Raw genomic sequence first — 19,648 nt, 5'->3', positions numbered from 1 at the left:
ACTTACTCTTGGCCTATTAGCTTACCACAAGAACACTAAATTTTGTAGACATCTGAATACCTCTGGAAATGGTTAATCAGATCTTAGCTAATGGTTAACAGATCTGACACACTTAAACAACTACCTACTAGCAATGAGAACAGAAGCTTATGAAATGCTTTATTCTGTTGTGAGTCACACCTGTATTTGCTGTAAAATCTTTAGCATACCTCTAACTCAATTTGTATACTCAGAGAAATGAAGCATTTTACATTTTAAAGCTGAGAATTACATCCCAAATGCACTATTCAAATATGAAGAGCAAAATTCTTAATTGCATTCTATGAGAAGAATATGGAGCACCACAAATGATGACTCTACATTGGTGTACTAACTTTCACTACAAAGAATGCATATCATAATAACTGCAAAGGGTTAAATCATCTTTAAGTATAATGCACACAAAGCAAAATATCATAACCAGAGCACCGAAAAAAGGAAAAAAAAAAGTCTTCAGACAGGTTTCTTTTGGTTTCAATTCCTCAAAAAATTGAGCATTTATATACACTTTTTCAAATTTATTCACAACAGAATTCAATCAAAAACAAAAGAGAAACGATACAAAATTAACATTTTATTAATATATAATGTCATTAATTTTGAAGCTATTACAAAAAAGTATTACAATTAATAGATGAAACTTTAGTTTAACTAATAAACAACTGAGTTCAAAGTATCGCTTCAAAGTTTAGTACCTTTATTTGGATGCATTTAGATATGAAATATCCACTGTTTTTAAAAGTGTCTACAAAAAGATGACAATACTAATGATAATAAATCAAAGTTCCAACACCACTTCATAAAGTTGCTATTCCCAGGTAGGTATCAAAAACTTGTATTTCCCATGTAATAAAAGTATATAATACATTTTTTCCCATGCCAAATGATAATGCTGCATTTCACACTGAGATGTTGAAAAATGTATTAGTACATTTCTTATCTGCTCAAATGTGCACACCAGATGCTTATCCTTAGTATCTCTTGATTTAAAATTCAAGAAAGCTTTTTCATGAATGCAGTAATTCAAAAACAGGTTGGATTATTTATTGCAAAAGCAATTAAACCTATGAAGTTGTCGGCACATTATGCCCACACCTTAACATGCTATAAAACTGTAATGTGGAATGGGAGGATCTAAGTGGGCCCAAGGAAATTGCTTGGGAGATCCTACAATAACTATAAAGCAGTCAATAGAGCTTTCAAGACAATGGAAAGCTTATTTTACAGGAGGGAAGAGGAAAGGGGGGGGGGATTCAAAAACCATGCTGGTTTGTAGAAGAAAAACCCATGTTCCAAGAGAGGAAGAAAAAGGCCCCATTACTGGCATCTCGATGAACTAATCACAGAGACAAGGAAACAATTTATTATAGTAGATGGATTGCTCTAGCAAATTTCTTTATATGGTATGGAACTTAGGCCAGCATTTATCAATAGTTTGTTATACCTAATTTAATATATAATGGGTTGTGATATATAAGTGAGCATTTCAAAAAAGATGAAAATGCGGTGGAAAAAGTTCAGAGGCGATTGACTAAGGTAGTTTCTGGTCTCTGCAATATAGAGTATGAAGACAGATTGACCAAATGCAATTTGCAGAAATTGGTGGAGGAGGGGGGGGGGATATGATTGAGACATATAAGCTGTCAAAAGGTTATTACCAGATTAATAATTGCACAGAATAGGTGAAGATAGCAGAAGAACAAGAGGTCATCCCTGGAAGCTATATAAGGAGGGAGTGAGGAGCAGGTTTTTTGCATGGAGAGTGGTGAGCGATTGGAATGCATTGCCCAAGAGTGTAGTGAGCACAGAGACAGTGAATATATTTAAGGTGCAGTATGATAAACTGTGTGTATAACAGTGGACCTCCCACGATGAGTCTTTGATTCCATGGAGGTTTTTATAATAATAATTTCTAAAAAATACTTATCATACAAATTTGTGAAGATGCAAGTTTTTTTTTTTTTTTTTTTAACATCCAGATGTGGGAAATTTCTTAAAAATTCTTAAACTTTAATCTGATTTTATTCTTTGAATTCCAAGAGTTTTTTTCCTCTACATTTTTTTTAGAAAAACAAAATCTAAAACACATGACTGAGACTTAATATACAATTATTTAAAAAAAATAATAAAAAGCCTTATGAAAATAAGCACATGCAACATTTGAAACAAACAAAATTTCTTAAATAATATTTTATAATGAAATAATATTATTATAATTACATGACACCTCCAAGGACTTATTGGGGGGGGAGCACTCTACTCCATTCCAAAACAGAAATTACCAATGAGTAAGGAGTACAAAAAGAAAATTTGTAGAAATCACCTTCTCCCAACCTCCTTCAATTGCTTATGCTTGCAATGGATAGTTTTATAAAATCAAAACAATATGGTTTGATTTACTGTTATTAAACATTACGTAAACACAGCAGTTATCTATTTACTGTGCTATAATATTGGATAAAAATTAAATAGAATAAATCATTATGCCTGTTAAAAAAAAAAATTTAACAGATATAAAATTTAATGATTGTTAATGATTAATGCCTTTAATGATTGTCATTATAAAATGTGTGCTTAGAGGGAAAAGGTTGCATTGCAAACCAACTTTATTTCTTGAACACCCAAAAAGAAAAGAAATGGTTACAATTTTTTCAAATATTTAACTTATTTAATTGTAAAGAGAAAATGGGTATTACGTTAACCCCAAAAGGCACAGTTACTTTTCGCTTAATACTATAGTTTTAACAATTAGATATGATTTCCCCAATGTCCACAGAAAGAACAGCAGTGTTTGATTATCTCAGATTTCTTCCTCCATATGTCTGTCTATATATATGTATGTTTGAATATTAGCCACATCTATTGTATATATAATTATATTACCTGTGCACAGAAACAAACAAACAAAAACATAGTTACAAAAGAAGTTGCATGATTCATGTATAATTTAAGGGGAAAAAAAAGAAAAGTGGAATAGACATTTTTGAAGATCAAGTGCATCTAAAATTTCTTTGGTAAAACAATTTACAAAAAAAAAATAATATATAAAACACAAAGCATTTTTGTACAATACTTCCTAATAATAATTAAATAATCTAAAAGCTACTGGTTTTATATTAACCTACTTATGCCTTCAGTATCACTTACTACAACACTGGAAACGAGGCTTTATAGGCCTACTATTTATACGAAAGCGGTCATCATCTTCATGAGCTTTTAGATGACCTGCAACATCATGAAAATGCTTCATTTCTGTTGTTAATGTCACAAATGCAAGTCCAATATTGGTATCTTCTTTGGCACTAGTTTCTATGACAGATATTATATTTGGAAGTTGTTCTGTTAGTTGTAGTGCTTCTTCATAAGGTACTTCTCGCATAGATTCCAAATCACATTTGTTACCTAGAATAGTAAACCAAATGATGCTATACATTCAATCAAATTTGATAGATTTATAAAAGCTCCAAGGACAAATTCTGAATTTATTAGGATCACACAACAATCCATTTATATATTTGTACCTAGTGCTCAAAATATATAGTCTACTAATCAATAACCCAAGCAGTAGTCTACACATGATTTCTGCTTTCTTTCTAATGTGTTAACAGCAATTCTGTCATTAACATAAACTGTTTATTGATATATTGATGGAACACACCACTGGCAGAATTATGATAAATGTTTATCATAATTCTACCATATTAAAAATGAAAATTTAGAAAAGGACTGATATTAATATAAAAGAACATGCAAGCAAAGCTAATGAAAGATGGCATGATCACTTGAAGAGAATGTAAAATAAGAAGCAAAATCTTGAAGCAAAAGTGGTTGGTAACAAAAAAAGAAACCCAGAGGAAGATCAAAATATAATGGATTGCCATGGAATTTTCGAAGACAGAAAAGCAAGAGCTCTTCAAATTAGATACCTGACAAATAAGATAATGAAAGAAATTAGAATGAAACAGTAATAATTGTGTACTTCTTGAGGGTACAGTACAGATCACAAAATTCATGATGAAAAACCTGTTTCCAAGAGACAAATTCCTCACCCTACTTAAAACTGGCTAACTCATCTTCAGCTAAAGATGAGTTATAAATGCTTCTGGTATCACAAATGACATTTTAATACCAGGTCATGACCATGCCATGACATGAAGAGCTCTTCATTTTGCACTACACTCTTATAAGATTTGTCAGTAGCAGCTGGACATGCCTTTTAGGTAGGTCATTTATCCAGGAAAAAAATATAAGTTGCAAGTGGCTAATCTTTTTTTTTTTTTTTAAATAACTCCAATACACAAGGCCTATAAACAAATAAATGATGAATGCTGAGTGTAGGCTGAGGATAAAGAGCAAACCCTTTGATATTCTTTTATGAAGAGCTGGAAGTTGTAATCTTTGGAGAATACGTCATGGGCAAGGTTGCTCCACAGAACTGAGGAAGATCGAATGAAAGATGATTGTGAGCAGAAGTAGTTGGTTTAGTGATTTAGCAGTTCAACTGTAAAATGAAGTGGGGATAGCTGTTATTCATGTTAATGTAGGTTGGTAGTGGAGTGAGGGGAATAATGGATGCCAGTTCAGATGAACAATGCCCATGGAAACAGCAAAAGAAACATAATTTTAAAGTTCAAATTTTATCAATGGCAATAAATACAGTCAGCTGTGTTTCCTTGAAGTGACAGGCTCACCTTGCTCATTTAAAAAAAAAACAAAACTGCCATATATATATTATATAACTATTTATATCCATATAAATATCATATATTGTATATCATATATCATCATATAATATCATTATAATATCATATATCATATTCACATATATAAACATCATATATCACAGGGGGTGCTTAAGGGTCAAAGCTGTATAACTGAGAGGAGACCTCCACATAGCCTTTAAAGGAATGCGGAGAACCGACCAGGGCTTCTGACCTAATGTCCAATCCTCACCTTCTCGTGGTGCACCCTGTTGGGTATCTACTTTAATACTGAACGAACGAGGATGGGCTGGCAATTTGGGATTTAGCCGACCAAATTCTATTCTTATTGGTTAAACCAAAATAAAAAATGATGATACAACATGACAAAATTTCATGCCGGCTGGGGCGTCGCCCAGTTAAACAAGGCCCCCGTTGTTTTCGCCAGGGAACCAGGGCGAACAGCGAAAAGTCAGCTACTGGAACAAATCTGAAAACAAACCCCAACTCAACATCACCAGAGTTAAAGATCGGTACTATCAACGTAAGAAGCCTGAATGGCAAAGAAATGGAGCTAGCTGAGGAATTAGATAAGTACCAGATCGACATAATAGGGGTGACTGAAACAAAAAAGACCAAAACTGGTGAGATCTTTCTGAGCAATAAATACAAAATGTTATATTCAGGCAATGACTATCAAGGAAAAGAAGGAGTAGCCATAGTATTCAAAACAAAATACGAGGCTAATCTTCTTGAATGGCAGTCAGTCTCAAGTAGAGTAATGTGGGCAAATATGAGAATGGGGAACTGGACAATGAGACTTATTTGTGCCTATGGTCCCACAGAAGGTTCTACTAAGGTAGAAGTGGAGGAATTTTTTGAGGCTTTAGAAAAAGCAACTGACACAATGAAAAAGGAAAAGTTGGTCCTTGTTGGCGATCTAAATAGCAGAGTAGGAAATGATTGTGAGACATACAAAAATATTTTGGGAAAATTTGGAGAAAAGAGCAAAGCTAATAATAATGGCAAATATCTGTTGGATTTCTGCTCAGGACATGGACTGGTTATTACTAACACCATGTTCCAACATAAAAATGTGCACAAATTCACATGGAGAGAAGAGGCTAGGAATAAGAAAAGTCTCATTGACTATGTTATTGTTGATAGTGATGTTTTCTACCTGGTGCAGGACACCAGAGTGTACAGAGGATTTGAAATTGGAAGTGATCACTATTTAGTCTTGAGCAGGATAAAATTGAATTTCATATTGAAAAGAATAACATGTAAGAAAGTTTTAAAGCGAATAAAAGTTGAGCAGCTCTCAGATGTGAACTGTAGACTAAAATACAGAAATATTATTGAAAAGAAAATGAAAGAGTTTGAGAACAGGAATCAAACCTTGGAGATTCAGTGGCAAACTCTGAAGGAAACATTAATTGATTCTGCCAGAGAGGCATGTGGTGAGGTTGTGTGCAAGGATAAAAAAATCAGAACTCCCTGGTGGACACAGGAAGTTAAAGAGGCAGTGAAGGAAAAGAAGAAAGCATATCAAAAGTTCCTGGCAAATAAGTCAGCTTTTACTCTTACAGAATACAGAGACAAATATAAGAAAGCTAAACAGTGTGTAAAACTAGCTAAACAAAAGTCATGGGAGGACTTTGGCAAGAATATAGAAAATAAATATCAAGAAGGTGGCAAAATATTCTGGAGGTTGTTGAAGAAGCTTAGGAATGGAGGAAAGAGTGCTGTAAAAGGAATTAGAGATGATAAAGGTGAAATGAAAACAGGAGAAAAAGATATCCTTGAAGTATGGAGTAATTACTTTGAAAAACTGCTAAATGAAACAAGCAGTGATGACAGCACAGTGATAAAAAACACTGACCAGGCATGCAGTCAGGAATACATATCCATACTTGAAGTAGAAAAAGCCATCAAAGGCTTGAAATGTGGAAAGGCAGCAGGAGTAGATGATATTCGACCAGAAATGCTGAAGTATGGTGGTATAAGAGTCTTACAGTGGCTGCACTGCATAGTTCAGAAAGACTGGATAGAGGGACAAATTCCCGATGATTGGAGTAGAGCTCTCATAGTACCCATATATAAAAAGGGAAATAAAACTGAATGTGAGAATTACAGAGGTATTTCCCTACTGAGTGTTCCTGGCAAGATCTATGCAAGTATACTTGAGAAACGGTTGAGAAGAATTGTGGAAGAAAAGCTTGGTGAAGAACAAGCTGGATTCAGGCCAAATAGAGGCTGTCAGGATCAGATCTTCACTTTACGACAAATAGTCGAGAAAGCTTGGGAATATAACAAAGATCTGTATTTAAGTTTTGTCGATTTGGAAAAGGCATACGACAAGGTGCCAAGAGAGAAGCTATTCAATACGCTGCAGTTATATGGTGTCAATAGGGCATTATATCAAGCAATACTTAGTCTTTATTTGAGTTGTGAGTCATCAGTTAGAATTGAAGGAAGTACAGGAAGATGGTTTAATGTTAAATCTGGTGTGAGACAAGGATGTACATTATCCCCTCTAGTTATTCATTATCTATATGGATCACATTATGAAGGAATGTGGTATTAAACCTGATATCAAAATTGGAGATGTTAATGTCAGCTCTTTGCTTTATGCAGATGATGTTATACTTCTAAATAAATCCGCTACAAGTCTGCAAGATTCTCTGACTAAATTGAATAGCTGTTGTAATAGATATGGTATGAAGGTCAGCAATAAAAAGACAAAGACAATGAAAATAGGCAGAATCATTGAAAATGTCATGGAGAACCTGTGGAACAAGTAAAACATTGTGGAACAAGTAAAACATTTCAGCTACTTAGGCACAATTTTTACTGAAGATGGTAAACTAAATATAGAAATAGACAACAGAATCAGCAAATCTGGTATCGTGGGAAGTCAGTTGAATAAATTCATATGGAATAAGAAAGAAATTAGTCGGAACACTAAATTAGCTGTATACAAGACTGTGTTCAAACCAATTTTAACTTATGGATCTGAGAGCTGGGTCAGAAGTAAAACACTTGACCAAAGACTAGAGACCGCAGGTATGAGAGTCCTGAGAAAGATTAGAGGCGTGAACAGATGGCATCAATGGCAATATCATATTAAAAATGAGGATATTAGGAAAGAACTTGACATTGTCAGCATCCAGGAATGCGTTAGCAGAGCTAATCTCAGATGGTATGGTCACTTAAATAGAATGGGAGAGGAAAGATTAGCAAAACAAGTGTTCCCTGCCAGGTTGGCAGGAAAACGACCCAGAGGAAGACCAAGATATAGGTGGATTGATACGGTACAAAGTGCCTTAGACGATAGAAATATAAGATCTGATAATGTTGGAGTCTTGACAAGCAACAGACTGATTTGGAGGAAAATTGTAGATAGGAAGTTAGTAATGATGTAATTTTTTCATGTAGTACTGTCATATCCTGTACACCCCTTGAGGGTACATGGCAGGAATTTGATGATGATGATGATGATAAATATCATATATTTTCTATTTAATCCTTAATTCAATAGTTCTGACTTTGCAGATCTCTTAAGTCTTGATGATCCCCCCACCAGGATGGAGTCCACAGACCACACTTTGAATTGTGCATATGAGGATTGATAGAATATGGTCATCAATGTTGAGGATTAAACAGAAGATATGATAAAAATATGCAAATTAGTAAGAGGATCTTACAGTATAGACTGAGATTTTGCAGATTATGGATGGTGGAGATTGAAGTTTGGGGAGGGGGTTGTCCCCAGAAGAGTGTTGTTAGAAAGTATGCAAATACAAAGTCCAAGTCCTTGTAGCACAGCTACAAGGACTAGTTGAGGGGCATCTGAGGAAGTAGTATACAATCTGATACTACTTCCTCAGATGCCCCTCAACTATATACCTTAAGTTACTACAAACTACCTTACCTTGAAGGTTTTTATGCCATGGCACAGCTTTAAGCTTCCTTGTAAGCTTGTCATAATCACCTGCTTTGCAGTTCCGTGTGTACACACATACTCCTTTCCTGACAGAACATTCCTCATGTTTTATAACATCCCATGATCACCCTCCCCATTCAAAGTTAATGTAGCCACCTTGATTGGAGGGCTCTTCTGACCCTGTGACCAATACTCTAGTATCCTAAGTGCCCTCCATCACATGCTGCCTCAAATAATTATCTTTTGGTAGGTGTATTAAATTCCATTTCCATCATTCCTGCCATGTGATCTTTCCTCCTTCCAATCTATATCTTCATAGTTGAAGTCTCCCATCATAATTACTCCCATCACAATTACTCCACCCACACTCAGTGTACTAATTTGCTGATGCAAGTCTTCCTCTTCATCCCTTAAACCTCCTAGTCTATAGCAGCAATTAACTGTATATTTTGTCTTATTAGCTTCAATTTCATCATCATCAAATTCCTGCCATGTACCCTCAAGGGGTGTACAGGATATGATAGTACTACATGAAAAAAATTACATCATTATTAATTTCCTATCTACAATTTTCCTCCAAATCAGTCTGTTACTTGTCAAGACTCCAACATTATCAGATCTTATATTTCTATCGTCTAAAGCACTTTGTACTGTATCAATCCACCTATATCTTGGTCTTCCTCTGGGTTGTTTTGCTGCCAACCTGGCACAGAACACTTGTTTTGCTAATCTTTCCTCACCCATTCTGTTTAAGTGACCATACCACCTGAGATTAGCTCTGCTAACGCATTCCTGGATGCTGACAATGTCAAGTTCTTTCCTAATATCCTCGTTTTTAATATGATGTTGCCATTGATGCCATCTGTTCACGCCTATAATCTTTCTCAGGACTCTCATATCTGTGGTCTCTAGTCTTTGGTCAAGTGTTTTACTTCTGACCCAGCTCTCAGATCCATAAGTTAAAATTGGTTTGAACACTGTCTTGTATATACAGCTAATTTAGTGTTCCGACTAATTTCTCTCTTATTCCATATGAATTTATTCAATTGACTTCCCACCATACCAGCTTTGCTGATTCTGTTGTCTATTTCTATATTTAATTTACCGTCTTCAGTAAAAATCATGCCTAAATAACTGAAATGTTTTACTTGTTCCACAGGTTCTCCATTCACAACAGTTGACATTTTCAATGATTCTGCCTATTTTTGTTGTCTTTGTCTTTTTATTGCTGACCTTCATACCATATCTATTACAACAGTAATTCAATTTAGTCAGAGAATCTTGCAGACTTGTAGCGGATTTATTTAGAAGTATAACATCATCCGCATAAAGCAAAGAGCTGACATTAACATCTCCAATTTTGATATCATGTTTAATACCACTTTCCTTCATAATGTGATCCATATAGATAATGAATAACAGAGGGGGATAATGTACATCATTGTCTCACACCAGATTTAACATTAAACCATCTTCCTGTACTTCCTTCAATTTTAACTGCTAACTTACAACTCAAATAAAGACTAAGTATTGCTTGATATAATGCCCCATTGACACCATATAACTGCAGCGTATTGAATAGCTTCTCTCTTGGCACCTTGTCATATGCCTTTTCCAGATCAACAAAACTTAAATACAGATCTTTGTTATATTCCCATGCTTTCTAGACTATTTGTCGTAAAGTGATCTGATCCTGACAGCCTCTATTTGGCCTGAATCCAGCTTGTTCTTCCCCAAGCTTTTCTTCCACAATTCTTCTCAACCGTTTCTCAAGTATACTTGCATAGATCTTGCCAGGAACACTAAGTAGGGAAATACCTCTGTAATTCTCACATGCAGTTTTATTTCCCTTTTTATATATGGGTACTATGAGAGCTCTACTCCAATCATCGGGAATTCGTCCCTCTGTCCAGGCTTTCTGAACTATGCAGTGCAGCCACTGTAAGACTTTTATACCACCATACTTCAGCATTTCTGGTCGAATATCATCTACTCCTGCTGCCTTTCCACATTTCAAGCCTTTGATGGCTTTTTCTACTTCTAGTATGGATATATTCCTGACTGCATGCCTGGTCAGTGTTTTTTACCACTGTGCTGTCATCACTGCTTGTTTCATTTAGCAGTTTTTCAAAGTAATTACTCCATACTTCAAGGATATCTTTTTCTCCTGTTTTCATTTCACCTTTATCATCTCTAATTCCTTTTACAGCACTCTTTCCTCCATTCCTAAGCTTCTTCAACAACCTCCAGAATATTTTGCCACCTTCTTGATATTTATTTTCTATATTCTTGCCAAAGTCCTCCCATGACTTTTGTTTAGCTAGTTTTACACACTGTTTAGCTTTCTTACATTTGTCTCTGTATTCTGTAAGAGTAAAAGCTGACTTATTTGCCAGGAACTTTTGATATGCTTTCTTCTTTTCCTTCACTGCCTCTTTAACTTCCTGTGTCCACCAGGGAGTTCTGATTTTTTTATCCTTGCACACAACCTCACCACATGCCTCTCTGGCAGAATCAATCAATGTTTCCTTCAGAGTTTGCCACTGAATCTCCAAGGTTTGATTCCTGTTCTCAAACTCTTTCATTTTCTTTTCAATAATATTTCTGTATTTTAGTCTACAGTTCACATCTGAGAGCTGCTCAACTTTTATTCGCTTTAAAACTTTCTTACATGTTATTCTTTTCAATATGAAATTCAATTTTATCCTGCTCAAGACTAAATAGTGATCACTTCCAATTTCAAATCCTCTGTACACTCTGGTGTCCTGCACCAGTGAGAAAACATCACTATCAACAATAACATAGTCAATGAGAATTTTCTTATTCCTAGCCTCTTCTCTCCATGTGAATTTGTGCACATTTTTATGTTGGAACATGGTGTTAGTAATAACCAGTCCATGTCCTGAGCAGAAATCCAACAGATATTTGCCATTATTATTAGCTTTGCTCTTTTCTCCAAAATTTCCCAAAATATTTTTGTATGTCTCACAATCATTTCCTACTCTGCTATTTAGATCGCCAACAAGGACCAACTTTTCATTTTTCATTGTGTCAGTTGCTTTTTCTAAAGCCTCAAAAAATTCCTCCACTTCTACCTTAGTAGAACCTTCTCTGGGACCATAGGCACAAATAAGTCTCATTGTCCAGTTCCCCGTTCTCATATTTGCCCACATTACTCTACTTGAGACTGACTGCCATTCAAGAAGATTAGCCTCGTATTTTGTGTTGAATACTATGGCTACTCCTTTTCCTTGATTATCATTGCCTGAATATAACATTTTGTATTTATTGCTCAGAAAGATCTCACCAGTTTTTGTCCTTTTTTATTTCAGTCACCCCTATTATGTCGATCTGGTACTTATCTAATTCCTCAGCTAGCTCAATTTCTTTGCCATTCAGGCTTCTTACGTTGATAGTATCGATCTTTAACTCTGGTGATGTTGAGTTGGGGTTTATTTTCAGATTTGTTAGCTTCAATTTCATACTAGACTGAAATGGACATGGCAGGAATGATGGAAATTCCATTTCCATCATTCTTCCATGTGATCTTTCCTCCTTCCAATCTATATCTTCATAGTTGAAGTCTCCCATCATAATTACTCTACCCACACTCAGTGTACTAATTTGCTGATGCAAGTCTTCCTCTTCATCCCTTAAACCTCTTGGCCTATAACAGCAATTAATTGTATATTTTGTCTTATTAGCTTCAATTTCATACTAGACTCCTCAAAAGAACTGCCACCCTCTCACCTGCTTCCTATTCTTTTTTGCTGCAATTCAATTGCTATCATCAGAAGTATCCTCACTCTTCATCCTATTTTCACTATCCTTCCTGAAAACACTAAACCTTCACATTCCATTCCTATAATTACATCATCTACTGTTAGCCAAATCTCAGTAATGCATATAACACTAGCTAATCAATGACAAAAACTCCCACCTCTTGTTAATGAATTAAAGGCATAATGATCAACTCATTTATAGACAGATTCTCAAAGGCTGTTTTATACTGATACAGTGTGAGTTCTTTCCATCACACTCTTTAACAAAGTTATCCTGGAACAATTCTATAAATTAATTTCCCCTCATTCTGAATGCTTTTTCCCTCCAATTCACCCCCCCTCATAGTTTAAGTCACCAATAATGATAGTCCTTCCTCAGATGATCCTGTTTGTAGTGCATCCAACTGCATATGGTGTAAAAATAATCATTAAAACTGAATCCTTTTACAATTACTTCTCTACACTAGTTTTTTTTTTTTATTAGTTTCTGTTTTGTAACCACACATGATCAGAAACTGATTTGTTTAATGAAAAAAATGTAACAAATGTAAAGTATTTAAGATTAATTGTGCTTACCAGATATCAGATAATTGTAATATTTTCAATGGTTCTATATTTTAATTCACAATTGTTAAGTATACAATGATATCTGTCATTTGCTATGAAGACATTCATTCTCTTTTCGCTAACAACAACATTAACTTCTGGCATGACACTTAGTTGAACAGTTGAACATGCTTACTGAGGAGGTTGATAGAAGATTGAAAAACTGACATAGAGAGCATTTAGAACCTAGATAAAAAAAAAGAGTACAAGAAACAGGAAAGAGAGAATGGAAGTTTGAGAATGCAGACAAGAGAATTTTGTTTTAAGAAGTTTTAGAAAAACTTGACAGTCAGAATGTCAAGAGGTCAATAGCAATAAAAGGAGATATTGAACAGATATTCTATTTCAATGTTCAAAGAAATGCTAAATAGAAAGTTTCTTCTCCTTTTGCAAGGATAATGGATATTGATGAATTATTTTCTTGGAAGCAAGTGATGGAATTAGACAACGCTGAAACTGTAAAGTGGCATGAATAAGAGCTCTACTTTGATAAATTTGTTTATAAAGTAGTAAAAGAAGTTGTTTTTCTCTGGTAAAGAATTTGTGCTTATTGTAATTAAATTGCCTAAGGATGAATGAAAAAAAATATGCTAAATAAGGAAATACTGAAGAGTTCGAAGTTAAGAAGGCTTATACACTGAGAAATGAGAAAAGGCCTGATAAAGAACTGACCCTAATGAATATTTAATGATTTTGTATGAATTTATTGTAAAAAGCAAAGTGTTCAGTCCAGTAAACTGATTAAGTACATGTAAAATAAACTAATAATAGAACAAATACTCAGTTCTCTCAGTGAAAGAATGAATTTATCCATTAAAGATAAAGGAAATCTCAAAGTATTGTTTTATTGAGCCATTTCTGAGAGTTACCATAAATAAGCATGAAAAGAGATGAAAGCAATTTGAACAAATGCTATGGACTGCTATTTGGACCTGATGAAAGTTTCAGAACTGAAAGCAGGTAGGGGATAAATGTTTCCATACCAAACATTTGCTTCAGTGTCTTGTTTAGTGCAAATGACTGGATCAAAGACAAAACAATAATTCAACAAAGGAAATGAAGCACAGAAATCATGAAGATCACCCTAACTAGCATTCTTATAATTATTATTAGTATATGGGCACCTCCATGGAGTCGGAAAACTCATCGTGGGAGACCAAACTATCCACACAATCTATCACACCTTTCCTTGAACCCATTAACAGACAAAGCACTCGCAAATAATTCTGACAACCATTCCGCTCATTCACAACTCTCCAAGCAAAAAAAAATCCTAGTCCTCACATCCCTACTAACTACACCTTTATTCACCTTCCAGGGATGACTCCTTGTTCTGGAATTCACACACCTTCAATCTATCCTCATAGAGAACATTTCACAGACCACTGACCATCTTGGTCACTTGCCTCTGAATCTTCTCCACCACTTCCTCATCCCCAAGAAACCCAGAAGACCAGATCTAAACACATTCAGACCCTTTATGCATCCAGATGTGAGCGTATCAAGGCGTTATAAAGTGGAATAACAACTTCCTTATCTCTACTTGTTAGTGCATTCTTCAATAGCCAAATAATCTTATGAGCTATGATACTTTAGAAACCTTAACAATATGTTGTCTAAACTTTAATTGTCTCTAGTATCATCTCTAACTTCATTTATTTCCTGGAGTGCAGTTCCATCAATGTGGACTATCTATCCCAAAATGCATAACTTTACATTTCTCCACAATTAAACTGATACCTATTAGCTTTTGCCCATAATGATGAATGACCTATTTAAATTGTCCTGCAAACTCTCCACATCATCATGATTAACTATTACTCTATCTAATTTTGCATCATCCGCAAACAACGGATTATTTCCTTTCAGGTTAGTTCCCATATCATTTATGTACAAATAAAACAGCAGTGAATCTTGCAGCACACCACTAGTCACATGTTTCTGCATCTCTGTATAGCACCCTCTTATTCATATAACCCAGGCATGGCCAACCATTCCTAGTTCGGGGGCCAAATTATCATTCTGTCTCCGAGTCAAGGACCATACCAAATTATTAAATAAAATAAATTAGAACAAGTTGCTACTTCATGTTTCATTTATTTATAATATAATGCTTTGGTATAAAGCTCTACATAAATTTTATAATATAATGAACAACATAACAATTTAATGTGAGGATTGGCCTTGTACTTCAACTACGAGACTATCAATATTGGCATTAATAATAATTAAGGATAATCGCATAGAATTTTCGTCCGTTATTCTTGTCCGAATTTTTGATTTATTGTATTTCATCCTCGAAAAAAAAACTGTTCACACATATATGTGCTGCCGAAAAGACAAATGATTTTTCTTGAAAAGGTGCATAAATTTGTATATTTTTCTTCCACCAAATAAAATTTATAAAAATCCGTCAAAGCAATGTTGTGATTTTAGCACTAAATCTGCCTGAAGCACAATAAGTTCCATCTGTAAGTTTTCTGGCACATTATTTACATCAGCATCCATCGGACGAGCAAATATAGCGAATGTGGAGTCTGTTTTTGAAGTCGGCAAACCTTGTATCAAATTGCTCTATTAGTGCCTTCAGTTCATCTCCATAATAATTATAAGGGATATTTTTATGAGTTGCTAGAGTAGGAAAATGATAACAATTTTTAGCTCTTATCTGACTTTCCAACAATCTTAGTTTATTACAAAAAGCTTTGACATGTCCATGAAGTTCATGAACCAATTGTCCTTGTTTTTGCAATTCAAGATTCAGTTCGTTTAGGTATCCAGTGACATCTACAAGGAATGCTAAATCACACACCCACTCATCATCTTTTACTTAGTTAATTGTGTTTCCTTTTATGTCCATAAAATCTGCAACGTCTTGTCTCAGATCATAAAATCGTTTTAACATTTTACCTTTACTCAATCACATCACCTCACCTCCATCCTCCAAAATACTCATTAAATTGGCAGTGTTAAGTGCAGATGATTTAATAAAGTTAATACTGGCTACTACAACTTCCATAACATTTGTGAATTGAATCGATTTTGCACACAGATTTTGTTGGTGGATAATGCAGTGAAAATTTGTTAAATTTTCCAGATGGATTGTAGTTCTATTGCTCTTTCATGAACTATTCCAATAAATCCCTTCTGTGCACCAACCATTGCAGTGGTTCCACCAGTTCATATGCCAGATAGTGAATTCTATTTAAGCCTAAATTTCTCGAAGACTGTGTTGAATGTTTCAAATATATCTTCACCGGTAGTTGAAGATATATTTGAAATATATCTTCAACGGCCAAAGCGCCAATAATTCTTCTGTGATGTTGAAATCCGCATCAAATCCTCGAATAAATATTGCTAGTTGTGCTGTATCGGAGGCATCGGTGCTGTCATCCAAAGCAATTGAAAATGCTTCCAATCTAGCAATCTTCTATTTTAAACTTTTTTTGATATCATCAGCCATAGGTTCTATCCATTGGACAACAGTACGTCTCAACAAATGAATATTATCAAAGTCTTTTTTCTTTTCAGGACATATTATACTTGCAACATCCAGCAGACATTCTTTGACAAATTCTCCTTCACCAAATGACTTAGAATGCTTAGCGATTTTTTCGTTTACCACAAAGCTGGCTTTGACAATGCTGTGGTGCTGTGTTCTTTGCTTGTTGAACATTTGCTGCTGGGTATCCAAGTTCTTCTTCAACTTCTGTATTTCATCTTTTCGTAGTTGTCCATCAATTTTTGGGTGATCTGCATATCTCAAAGTAAAGTGTCTCTTCAAGTTGTATTCTTTGTAGACGGATACGGATTTGATGCACAGCAAACATACAGGCAAACCTTTATTCAGAATAAAATAATAATCCTCCTTCCAGTTGTCTTGAAATTGACGATTCTCTGCATCTACTTTTCTTTTTTTTGCAATAACCCCTGACATTGTCCCAAATTTATAAGCGACATTCAGAACTGTCAAACAAAACTGTCTTCTACACCACAGGCACTAAACAGAACACAACATCAACGAAGGCACCGAACAAAGCACAAAACCAACGTAAGTACCGAACTGACACGTTGTAACACATTGAGAGACCTTGGTTGGGGAAAACACAGTGTGTTTTGCACAAGTCATATGATGTCAACTTAATGTGAGTTAGTAGAACACACCATGTTTCAGACCACCATGAATCAGACAAACTTTGCTGAAATAGATTAGGGCCGGATCTGGCCCACGGGCTGCCCATATGCGATATAACCAATGCCCCATCCATCCCCATTTGTTCTAATTTGCATAACAGAATTCCATGTAATATTCAGTCAAATGCCTTTTTTCAAAATCCAGCAGAATCACTGTGTTGCCATTCCTTTTATTCAATTCAGCTGTCACTCTTACTAAGGCATGAGTGAACTTTCACTTCTCTTTTTGATCCATTTTTTTCACTATGTTTACCATCACTTTGAGATACTAATTGTTCTTTGAACCTCACTTATACAAAGGAATTATTTTGCCCGCTTTCCACTCCCTTGAAATTCTACCAGAGCTGAAACTTAAATTAAACAACCTAGTCAGAGGCATTGTGAGTTCCCCTTGCACATTCTTGTAAAACGCAAGAGCTGATATCTCATCTAATTGAACAGCAGTATTACATTGAGATTCTGCAATAATCCTAAATCCAATTCATCCACCTCTTTTCCTATACAAGTCTTTGTCACACACATATATTGCAGCATCATATACGAGAGAGATAAACCAAGGGGTCCGACAATATTTATGTCCCTTCTCAGCAACTCTTTTTAATATCTACTTAAATGAAATAATAAAATGGAATAAAAATTTACATCAAGGAATTAAACTTTCTCCTACAGTGAACTTAAACACTCTCCTTTTTGCCGACGACCAAATAATAATTACAAATTCTGAAGATAACTTACAGAAAGATATTTTAGATCTAAATGAGATAGCCAAAGATTATGGTATGATAATATCAACAGAAAAATCAAAAACTATGGCCTTTAAAGGACAAGATCCAGCAAGAACTAAATTAGTAATAGATAACAAGATCTTAGAACAGGTGAATTCATTTAACTACCTAGGATGTATGATCACATATGAAAATGAAAAAAGATATAAACGTAAAAATTGCAAAAATCTAACAATAACAGGTGTAATTAACTCTATATTTAAACCAAATCTAGTTCAAAAACAAACCAGACTAAAAGTATACAATACATTAGCCCTACCAGTCTTAATGTATGGAAGCGAAATCTGGACAATAAAACAAAAAAGACAAACAAAGATTAATAATAGCAGAAATGAAGTTTATGAGAAAAACTGCAAAGTATACCCTATTTGATCACAAAAGAAATGAAGAAATTATGAAAGAATTAAACCAAGAACCAGTAATAGAAAAAATTAAAAAATATAAAGAAATCGATGGAACATGTTCAAAGAATGAAAACAGAAATATTACCAAAACAAGCCTTAAAGTACAAGCCATTAGGAAAAAGAAAACCAGGACATCCTCTTAAACGATGACTTCTAAGGCCGATGCAGGCCATGCTAGGCCTAAATCCTTGATACGCATGATGATGTTGCAGCATTAACCTGACTATGATATACCCTTACACGATAACTCAGTAACTCAACTATTTTTTCTGCTTCTGTCTGCTAGTCACCATCAGCACTCCTTAAGATTAATCTTCCATAGTCATTCTTACTCTTACTTGTCCCATAATGAACTCTTTTGGATTTCCTTTGAACTGCTCAGCTAGATTCTTCTCGTAATCTGATTCTGCATAAGCTTACCAAGCTATGCAGAATGTGGCCACCTTTCTTGCGAATGTGCAAGGGAACTAACAATGTCTCTGACTAGGTTGTTTAATTTAAGTTTCAGCGCTGGTAAAATTTCAAGGGAGTAGAAAGAGGGCAAAATAATTCCTTTGTATAAGTGAGGTTCAAAAATGTGGCCACCTTTCTAATTATACCTTTCACAGCATTTTCTTTTTCTTCTTCTGCAGCTTATGTTTAATGACATTACTCATCCATCTAACTCCTACCTGATTCATCCTCCTTACTTAGATATACCATTTAATATTGCTTCCTCTAGATTCCCCTTAACTATCTCCCATGAACTACTAACATCCTTCCCTCACAGGGTTTTATGCCATGGCACAACTTCGAGCTTCCTCCTAAACTTGTCATAATTATCTTCCTTGACAGAATATTCCTCATGTTTTACATTCTCCCAAGACAAGACCACACGGTCAATTTTGCCAATCAGAGGAAACGTGGCCATCTTGGTTATGGACTGATCTTCTGATTCTATGATCAGGTCGAATACTTTTTACATCCCTAGTCCTCCCCCATCATATGCTGCCTCAAGTAATTATATCTGCAATGTGATCTTTTTTTCTTCTAGTATAGTATATATATATACACACAGTCATCCCTCGAATTACGTAGGGGTTCCATTCCATCAGGCAGGACGTATTGCAGATATAATTACTTGAGGCATGCTGCCTCAAGTAATTATATCTGCAATGTGATCTTTCTTTCTTCTAGTATATATATATATATA

The 19,648-nt window shown here is 34.9% G+C and overlaps 1 protein-coding gene across 1 annotated transcript in view; it reads right to left on the bottom strand.

Moving 5' to 3' along the window:
- Positions 1–593: 593 nt before the first annotated feature.
- LOC150109946 (ras-related protein Rab-43-like) overlaps positions 594–19,648 on the bottom strand; it is a 76,290-nt gene continuing 57,235 nt past the window's right edge. The window contains exon 3 of the mRNA XM_090415930.1: positions 594–3,441. Within this exon, the coding sequence (XP_090272056.1) occupies positions 3,179–3,441 (263 nt within the window). The 3' untranslated portion in view covers positions 594–3,178. The remainder of the gene's footprint in view (positions 3,442–19,648) is intronic.

Source organism: Typopeltis vanoorti, chromosome 1 (assembly GCF_054136105.1).
Source record: "Typopeltis vanoorti isolate ZY-2024b chromosome 1, IOZ_Tvanoo_1.0, whole genome shotgun sequence".
Lineage (NCBI taxonomy): Eukaryota > Metazoa > Arthropoda > Arachnida > Uropygi > Thelyphonidae > Typopeltis > Typopeltis vanoorti.
Note: the sequence above shows the minus strand (reverse complement) of the source record. Positions and strands in the feature narration are given on the sequence as shown.